Source organism: Oppia nitens, unplaced genomic scaffold (genome assembly GCF_028296485.1).
Source record: "Oppia nitens isolate AA-2021 unplaced genomic scaffold, nextdenovo-longstitch-racon4-pilon3 scaffold14_pilon_pilon_pilon, whole genome shotgun sequence".
Classification (NCBI taxonomy): Eukaryota; Metazoa; Arthropoda; class Arachnida; order Sarcoptiformes; family Oppiidae; genus Oppia; species Oppia nitens.
This window is the reverse complement of record NW_026533193.1, coordinates 1,590,549-1,601,857: the sequence shown is the minus strand read 5'-3', so window position 1 is coordinate 1,601,857 and position 11,309 is coordinate 1,590,549. Positions and strand designations below refer to the sequence as shown.

At 23.1% G+C, this 11,309-nt stretch overlaps 1 protein-coding gene across 1 annotated transcript; it reads right to left on the bottom strand.

Annotated features, from left to right (window-relative positions):
* Positions 1 to 1,988: 1,988 nt before the first annotated feature.
* Positions 1,989 to 4,879, bottom strand: LOC128962438 (uncharacterized). Its single transcript, XM_054308814.1, has 5 exons — positions 4,864 to 4,879; positions 4,691 to 4,714; positions 3,852 to 4,001; positions 3,029 to 3,597; positions 1,989 to 2,147 (listed from the first exon to the last, which is right to left on the bottom strand). The coding sequence occupies exons 1-5, from the start codon at positions 4,877 to 4,879 to the stop codon at positions 1,989 to 1,991; spliced, it is 918 nt and encodes a 305-aa protein (XP_054164789.1).
* Between the last annotated feature and the right edge of the window lie 6,430 nt (positions 4,880 to 11,309).

Below are 11,309 nucleotides of genomic sequence, written 5' to 3'. Positions count from 1 at the left end.
ATATCCGCAAATCCAGACCTACCACACGACAACCTACCGTCAACTCTACTCCGGACAACCACTCCAACCGTACCTACAAACAGATGTTCAACAAACAGCCGCCTAATTCAATACCGGACCGATCGACGCAATCATCGCACCGTCGAACCCGATCTCCTGGTCCGCGTCGGACATCTGTGGCCACATCTATCCTCCGCGACCAGTCTTAAAGCGCCGGGGAATGTTGCACACATAGACATCAATGTCTATTATCTTTAATTTTATAATCTTTTTGTTATTTATTTTATACTGTATCTTATTTTTAGTACATTTTATTGTCTTATATTTACACATATCATTATCATTGACCTTTCAATACCTACCTTTCCTGGAACTGCCTGTCATTGACCACATCCAGTGGCTCCTCAATGACCGGTCAGTATCCTGGTAAGGGATTATCTACTATACAAACCAACCAATACCTGTATCTCCCGCCATACATACCTCTCTATATAAACCCTATCCACTGTACATACACTCCAGTGTTTCACTGCCTCTCAGTCAGTGCTTCTCATACTCCCTTACTGTGCACATCGCTGCCAGTCATTACTGCTACTAATACCTGAGCCAAGCCTCAGCACCTATACCTGTCTCACACATACACTCCACGTGTCCTCTTAAATACTTACCATTTGTATCACCATTTGATCCATTGTTTTACAATAAACTTGTTATTTGTTATCAATCGTGTCTTCATATCATTCATACATATCAGTGATCGGTCTGACCATTCAGTCCACTGATATCTACAGACATACCGTTCGCTGGCCAACCACTCACTGTAGGAGAAGACATCGGAGATTATCACTCCTAAGCCTAGCCTTTGGACCACAACTGCAGATCGGATCTCATATCACCTGTTGGTCTCACAACGACTTACTGGTGATCTTATAGTGGATATCTGTCTCATACCGACACATATCTACTAGTGTTTGGTATTGATTAGACGGAAGTACAGGTCTCATACCGACCCACGCTAAGTACGACCGGTCTATTTGGACATCAATTGTCTAAATAGACATTCCTCTGGAACTAAACAATACCACACCACAACAATATTATATTTTTAACATTCTGTAAAATATGTTAAAATCTTAAAAAATTAATTTAAAAAAATTTATTATTATATAATTAATTTTAATTTAATACTAAGATTTAATAATTAATTAGCAAATTAATGGTTTATCACGAAATTATTTTTCTAAAATTTTATATATTATACTTAATGACATTTATTTAAAATTTATTTTTATGTTAATTTTTAAAAAAAAAATTTTTAGTGCCATTCAATTAGAGTAAATCAATTGAGACAAACTTAACTTATTTAAATAAATTTCAAATTATCTAGTTTTTTGTTAAATTAAATTTTCATTAATTAATTAGTCAATTAAACAAAAAAAATATTTTATTTTAAATATATGTTTTTAAAAAAAAATTAAATCATTTATTACATAATATAAAAATAACTATAAGATTTTATTTTGTAAAAAAAATTAAGTAAGATTTATTTAACAAAAGTAAAAAAAATATTAAATAAATTATTTTTTAGCTAATAATATACGAATTAAATTTTGTTGTAAAAATTTTATAGTTATTTAAAAAAAACAATTTTGTAAATTGTAATTACAAGTACTTTAATATAATTATATTATTAATAATTTTTTTAAAAAATATTAAAACAATAAATTTAGAGTATTTTTTTTGTATTATTAAGTATTATTGAGATTATTATTATTATTGATTTTTAATTACTTTAATAATAATAATTATTATTAACATTATAAATATAATGATGATTATGAGTATTTGAGATATTCATTAACTGTAATTATAGTAATTTTTTTGTTTGTTTGTAAATTTTTTTGTTTGTTATTAACATTATATTAATTTTTTTGTCATCAATGTTTGTTAATCATATTATACCTGTATATTGATATACAGGTATTTTTTTAGTGAACTAATTTGGTGCTTATGGAGATTTGAGGTTTCATACCAGTGATGGCACCAAACCATTGGCCCAGTATATTAGGCAACGATGCTATACGAGAGGTGGCCATTGAATTGCGGTTCATCAGCCATGTGACCACTGGCTTGAATGTTTCGGGCACCTGTAGGTCAACAATAATAATATATATATAGTTACTAATTATTTATATATTGTATATGAAAACTTTTTTTTTAGAAAATTATAGATCAAATCTATTTTTAATTAATTGAATTGAATTAATCTGATAATAATTATTTTAAACATTTAATTATTAAGTTATTTTCTAATTTGTAATAAAAAAAAGTGATGACAAATTCAATAAAAAAAAATTACATTTAGTATATAAATAGAAATTATTATTATTATGATATATTGTGTATATATGTTAACTTTAATATAAATTATTTAATATTTGATATGATAAAAAAGTGTTACTAAAAATATATTGTAAATGATAATACTAATAATAATACTAAACTAGAAATATAATATTTTAATCAATAAATTAATTTAATAATAATAGTATATTAATAGTGTACTAATAGTAATGAAATAAAATATAATATAATAATAGTAATGATAATACTAATACAGTATTATTATTAATATATATCTATTAGATATTACTAGATATTTAATGTGATTATTATTATTACTAAAATTACTAAAAATTATTTAATCATTACTTAGTAATACAAATATTATATATATATATATATAAATCATTATTAGATTAAAATATGATATCATTAATATATGGGATATTTAACAAACAAAAAATAAATAAATATAAATCACATTAAAAAAATTAATCATCAATTACTAAATAGATATAATAATAATAATAATAAAATAGTTATTTATATTTTATACAACTTATATAAGTTATATAAAGTATATTATTAACTATCATATTATTACTAAAAATAGTTTACATATATATACATGTATTGATATTTCATTCATCAAAAGGGACAGTTAGGTTAGTCTAACGGTACTTACTTTGAACGGTATGAGTGCATTGTTGATATACTTGGCCACATAGTAGTCAATTTCTTCGACAACATGATCGGCCAGCATCCAAAACAATAGTGGACCCAATTCGTGGGCTACATGAGCGCCAGTAGCCTCGCTAACCGATTGGTCGGCCGGAACTGGCTGACCGTCCAGACGTTTCAGATTGACCTTAACCCGATGAAAGTCAACCAGCGGCGGATCGGCAGTAGTCACCCGAAACGTACCGTTATCCAGTGCTAGGTTAACCTGTGTCCTCAACAATACGTCCGTATACTCCAGTTGACCGTAGCCTTCACCGCGTACATCGAATACTTGATAGACGGTACCGTTGGCCGAGTATTGGCAATTGGCGGTCAGTTTTGGCATCATCAATGCTACACGAAACTTGAGGGCATTCAATTTCGGTTTGAGCTCCCTGAGCTGAAAGTCAGATATGCCAGTTATCTGCAGATCGCTGAGTACAATGTTAAATGGATCGCCACCTATGGTAGGCTCCAAATTGATACGATCCAAACGCAGCGGATCCAGTGGCGGTATGGCCATCGATGGTATGCCTAAACCATAATTTTTAAAAATAAATGTTTATTTAGTAGGTGTGTATGTGTGTGTGTATGTGTGTGTGTATGTGTGTTTATGTGTGTGTATGTGTGTGTATGTATGTGTGTGTATGTATGTGTGTGTATGTATGTGTGTGTATGTATGTGTGTATGTATGTGTGTGTATGTATGTGTGTGTATGTATGTGTGTCTATATGTGTGTTACCAATCGCGATATGATTAAACAAAACCAACAACAAAAAAAAACTAACCGCTTTTCATCTTAGATCGGAACCGATCGACAATAGTTTCGGTAAGCAATTGGGTAAACGAGTCTTCCAGCTGTTGTGTTGAGTCCGACTCCATAAATGAGTCCCGAAACGGACGGATCTGGTTTTTGCTTGAATAGGAAAATACCGTTCCTTTCAATATAGATATATATAGAGAGAGAGAGAAAGAGTGACAATTAGCACAGGTATGATAATATGATAATGATATCAATATTAGAATAGCTAAGTGTAAACTATATTAATTAATTAATTAATTAATTATAATTACAAGCAATTTGTATACAAATTAAATAAATATGATTTATCATTATATAAATATATAATTTTATTTTTTAAAAACTATAATTTTTTAAATAATTAAGTAATCTATAGTTTTTTTGAAAAAATAAAATAACCATGTTTAAATATTAATCTGCACATTATAAAATCTATTTAGTTATAGTTTAGTTATCATTACAACTTATAGTACTTATAAAAATTATTGCTTAATTATAATTGTTTATTTATAGATATTTAATAATAATTTTAAAAATAACATTATTTATTTAACAAATATTGTTTTACTAACTTGTAATTGACTTAATAAAATCTGCTTAAACTTTTAAGCACTTAATACTATAATAATTATATTGTACTAAAAATAAACTTTTCTATTTATTTAATGATTAAAAAATATATATAAATAATTTTCTAATCACTTATTTTTAAGTCAGATAATTAATTATTAGTCACACTTATTTTTTTAAGTCACATATAATTAATAATAATATTTAACATTTATCTAAAAAAAAATATATATATATATATAATACGTTTTTTACCTTTATATGAAATATCCTGTAATCCTATAAATTAATTAAATAAAAAATAATTAACAGAAAATTAATATAAAATAATAATCATCATAGTTATAAAATTTTAATTTACATTAAAATTATTGAAAAATTTTAATATTATAAATTTTATCTATAATATATATATATATATGACATACTTCGGGGCAATTTCATAGTTACCGACGGTGTCTCAAATGATGAACACAATTGCAGACAACATATTATTATTAATAATAATGTCATCGCTATTGTAATGACTAAACAATTATTATTATTATTATTATGTTTTTTTGTCGCATTTAATAAAAACATTATTATTATTATTATTAGTTGTTAAATAATTGTTAAAATCATATACTTAATAAATGATGATGATGATAAGTTATTATACAGTATAATAAATGAAATAATTTACTCAAAAAAAAAATAATATGAAATAAATATAGCAAATTGTGTTTTAAATAATTATATTTAAAAAAAATAATATAACTTTTTTTTAAACAAAAAATTTAATATTTAAAACAATAAAACACACAATTAATTTAAATTTTGTTAACAATATACTAATAAATATTAAGTTATTAGTATTATTATTGATGTGCACACATCACACACAGAGTGTAATATCAAAAAATTTGAAAACTTAAAAATAACACACATATACAGTGAGAGATATACCACTTTGCAAAAAAGCTAACTGTGCATTTTTTTAAATAATATAATATAAGGGAACACCGTTTCTGGGATGGATAGCACTAACAACAACAACAAAAAGACACACATTTAACACACATATGTGTGTACTGTATATATAACTTATTTATGTGTGCAGACAAACCGTGAATATCAAGTTCAGGGTCGGTCTACTACTGGGGTATATAATAGTGGTTCAGTAGTGTTGGTGTTGTTGTTATTATGACTGTTATATTATATATATATTGACACCAACTCTATATGTGCTTAATGTCTTCAATATAGGGATAGTTAGTTAGTTAGTTAGTAAAGTAGGGGATGGCCTCAATAATTGTATGCCCGAACCCGCCATCCATAATGTTTAGTTAGTTTGTTTTTTTTTGTTGGCGAAACGGTTTAATAAACCGAAACCGATTTTCTTGTTGTTGTTGTGTTTAGTTATGGATCAGATGATTGCGGTGAAAGAGAGAGAGAGAGAGAGAGAGAGAGAGAGAGAGAGAGAGAGAGAGAGAGAGAGAGAGAGATAACCAAAAACAATATACTAATAATTAGTATATAATTTTTTTTAAATAGAAATTGATTTTTAATTTTTTTTAAATAGTTAATAATAGTAGTTATTCAGAGTATTTCTATTATATATACTGTTATATATTGTATATATATTGAGCAAAATAATAATAATAATTAATATACATATGAGTACACAAAAAAAATCAATGGTATGCATAATAAACTGTGTATAACAACAACAACAATAAAAAACAAAAAAAAACAAAAAACAAAATAATTGGTTAATCTATTTTTCTCACTTTAATCTATAAACTCTATTGAATAATAATTACTATTAAAATATATATATTTTTTTAATATTAAAATATTATATACAGTATATCTTATATATATAGATATATCTATGATGACCTCAATATATATATATATTATACTTACAGTAATATATTATAGATAGTATATATCTGTGAACAGGATCTTGAATTATAAAAAAAAATTACTAATAAAATAAATATTGAATTATAATAAATGCTACTTAAATTTTTTTAGTGTATAGAATATATTTAAAATAATAATAATAATAATTAGATTGAATAATAATTAAATATTTTTGTTATTATGTAAACTTTTGTATAAATAATTTAAACTTGAATTTAAAACTAATATATTTAGTATACTATTTAGTATTATCATAATTATTATATAACCATATATCAATCAATATATTCAATTAATAAATTATATTATCTAAACTATTTACATATGAAAAGTAGTACTATTATAATAAATAAATTTATTTGTTATCAGATAACAGATAATATATATAAATTTTAAAACTAATTATTTAGACAATATATATATATATATTCATAGAAAATATATAGTACTAAAATGTATACTAAAAATTTAAAAGTCTAAATATAATTTTATTTTTATTTTATTTTTTGTTAAAAAATAAAACACATTTGAATTATAAATTATATACTCTCTATAAAAGTAGTCAAACAGGAAGTCTACTATAAGTCTCTCTCTCTCTCTCTCTCTAAATATATATTTAAAGATTTTTCATTCAACAAAAAAAAAGTTATAAATTATAAGATAATTAATGTCAAGTTTTTTTTGGGGGTCACAAGAGTGCCCCTGAAATATATACCCAAAAAAATAAGATAAGTCGAGCAATAGGTCTCAAAGTCAGTGTGTGATTACAACAAATGTAACACAATTTTTTGTTGTATTAAAAAACTAATATTATAATATATATATATTTACTGTAATTTGCATTTTAATGGAAAATATTAATTAATAAATAAATATATATATATATACCAACCGTTTATAATGTATACCAAAAAAATGTCCAAAATATTGGCCACAAAACAATTACTTATACAACAAAAATCTAAATTTAAATTATAGTATATTTTTTTAGACAACAAAAAACTTATAGTAAAAATTTAAGTATAAATAATAATTATATATATATAAAAAAAATTATATAATAAATTATCAATAATTTTAGAGTAACTAATATATATATATATAACTATATTATAAATATGTAAATAAATAAAACACATATTTGTTTTTTTTTATTAAATTCATTTTTATTTTATTTAAATTTTTTTCATCAAAAAGGGAGCTAATGTTTCACAAAAATGTAAAACAAAAAAAATGTATTTAACTTTTTTTCTGTATTATCTGTCTGTTTGTGTTTATTTTTATTTATTTAATAATAATTAATATTTATTTATTAATAAACAATTTTCTCATGTCTTCAATAAAATTTCATTTATTTATATATATATATATAATAATTAATTCAATTAATTAATTAAATTGTTTGTTGTATTGTATTGTGTAAGTGATGTTTGTGTTGTGTTTGTGTCGATGATATTCAATGGGGAGAAAAAACAATATAATAATAATAATAGTATTATTATTATTATTATTATTATTATTATTATTAATTAAAAAATGGTGTGTTTTTTCATCGAAAATTATCTCTATATTTATTCAAAAAAAAAATTAATAATTATTTATTGAAATGACAAACAAAAAATAAAAATAATTATAATTATAATTATAATTATATAATAATAATAAAGAGTTGAACGCGAAATGTATTGAACACTTGAATGAAATGATTGAATGAAATGATGTGTGAAAAAAATGATGAGAAAAATAATAATAATAATAATAAATCAATAATTATAATAATAATAATAATTAATTAATTAATTAATAACTTATGACATATGTGTGTATTTTGTTTATCAATCAATGAATTATACACAATATGTATGTATTTATATATAGATATATATAAATGATTTATCATTTATTTTTAAAAAAATTATATTAATTTTTTGTTTTCATTATTAATTATTTCACAAAATATCAAATTCATTCATTCAAACAATTTATTTATTTATTTATGTATTTTCAATGAAAGGGATGAGTGTTTCAAAATAAAATAAAAATAATGATTTGTTTAATTCAGTTTAATATGTTTTTGTTTATCTGTCTGTCTATCTATATGTCTGTGTTTATGTATGTACTGTATGTGTATTTATAGTTGCTTTTTTGGGGAACCCCCCCCCCCCATACACTCCCCCTGTTTTCAAGGAGGGCGGTCTGGGTGTGGGGGGAGTGGGGGGGGGTCTTAGCAAACAATTTTTTTTTGGTTTTGGTATTTTAAACCAACAACACAATGAAAATAATTATAAAAAAAACAATGAAATACACACAACAACAACAAAAATATAATAATAATAATAATAAGCGATACAGTGATTGAAAGATGAAAAAAATTAATAATCAATTTTCAGAGATGATGTGCTGGTAGTTGTTGTTGCTGTTAGACACCGACAAAAAATACGGCTAATATTTTTTGCCACCCCCCCCTCCCCCGAAAAATTTATTATTATTTAATTTAATATCTAATTTCAATGTTGTTGTGTCTTCAATGGGGGTATCAATTAAAATGCTTGGATGATAGTGATGCTATGATTTGTTTTTTTCGGGTCCACACACACACACCCACACACAAAAAACACATATACAATGTCTGTATAGAGCACTGGTATGTGTGTGTGTGTGTGTGTTTGATAAACATTTTGTTGTTGATGTGTGTGTTTGTGATGACCTAATGATAGGTAAAAATGATTTGTTTTTTTTTTTGTTGAATAGTAGTAAAGTTCCCCCAAATTTAATAATATTTGATAACAAATATTGATTTTTTTTGTTGATGATTATACACAAACACACAAATAGATGATGACAATGATGATGGTGATGATGATGATGAGGTAATTAACACACATAAACACATTGTATATATATATAAATTGATGGCTTAGTTGATTTTCACAACAGAAAAAAACATAACAATTATATATATATATATGATAAGCACAGGTAGTTAGTTAATCCTCAATCAAATCACATCCCAAACCATTTTTTAGTCTGTTTGTCGATAATTAAGAGGACGGGCTTTAAATTACAAATATTTATATATAAATTCAATGATGATATAAATAAAACCAATAACTCTCTCTCTCTCTTTGTTTTAATTATCGCACAATTTTTTTTGAATATAAAAATGGGATGACTTTCAAACCCATGTGTCTGTGTGTGTGTGCTATCATATAAATATATATATATATATATATAGTCAGTCAGTCATAAATAAATAAAATATGATTATCATTATTATCATCAAAAAAAATCTAATTATGTAATAATGTGTTTTTGAATCAATATATATATATATATATTTGGGGGACTTTTTTTTAGCACTTATTTGTTTTCTCAAAGCAAAACAACAATTAAAAAAAAATGTTTTGCTATAAAAATTATTATTTCATTTAATACACAAATATATATAAAAAACAATTTGTGTTTGTTTTATCTTTGCTGATGAGTTTTGTTGTGACAATAATTAGTATATTATTATTATTATTATTAAAAAATAATAATAATAATTTTGTTTGTGTTTTGTTTTTGTGTAAATGTAATAAAAAAAATTATTTTTATCACTAATTAAATTGTTTTGTTTGTGTGTTAGCAATGATAGTGATGATGATGATGACTTAAAAATTATCAATTAATTTTATTTTTTACAATCAATTAATATATCGTAATTATAATTCAAATTCAAAAATTATATATCAATCATTTCAATAACAATTAATTGTTTGTTTGTTTGTTTGCTTTTTTAAATGTTTGTTTGTCTAATCAATATATAAATAAATTGTTGTTTCAATTTATGTATATATATATATATATACATATAATAATATATTTAAATAATTCAATTGACCTAATGATGTGTTGTTATTGTTGTCTAAAAAATATGAGATTTGTTTTTCTTATTTAAAAAAAACATTTGTTAAATAATAATTATAATAATAGATACACAAAAAAAAATTATATTAAATATTATAAATTCACACATAAAAAAAATTTCTACACACATAATATTAATTTTAAAAATATTATCAATAAAATCAATTTTCTCTATTAATTTTACTTATAAAACTGATAAATTAAATTTAACACTAATTATATAATAATTATAAATATAATAAAAAATCAAATAAGTTTTACTACATATTAAATACTAATCATTGAAACGGTTTGACTAACAAAAAAAATCATCAAAAATAAATAAATTCAATAATTATTTTCATTTTGTTTGTTTGTTTGGAAAACCGTTTGTTATCTAAAAATTTAACTAAAATAAAAACACAATTTTTTTACATATAAAAAAATTACACTAAATTTAACTGTCTGTCACCTAAAATTAAACAAATATATTATTATTATTATTATTATATTATATATCATATATATATATATATAAACAAATGTCGAGATCTTTAATGGTCGTCATGTCTTTAGACATATCAAACATAAAAACAATGGGAATGTAAAAGACATGTCGTTATTATCATTAATTAAAAATTGTTTTTCAATTTACATTATTTTTTTTAAAAAAAAAATCTTAATAATAGTCATTATTATTATTATACTATAAAAAGCATTTATAGAAATCCTCTCACAACTTATTATTTTTTGTTTACTAAAAATCAATAATAAATACAATATTATTATTATTATTATAACAATTGATTTGCATTTTTTTGTTGGTATTCCCCTCACTATCTCTCCAGAGATGATGTTTTATATTTATTTTCATGAAAAAAATGTTTTACATTTTTTTCTATCAATAAAATTTAATATCAAAAAGAGACCTATTTTTTTAAAAAAAAATCTTAAACTAAAATAATTTAGTTAACTTTAGCAAATAAAAAACACTTGATTTAACTATAAATTTTGTTACGTATATAAATATATATATACATATAATATACTGTATAAAAATTAATTACTATTTATT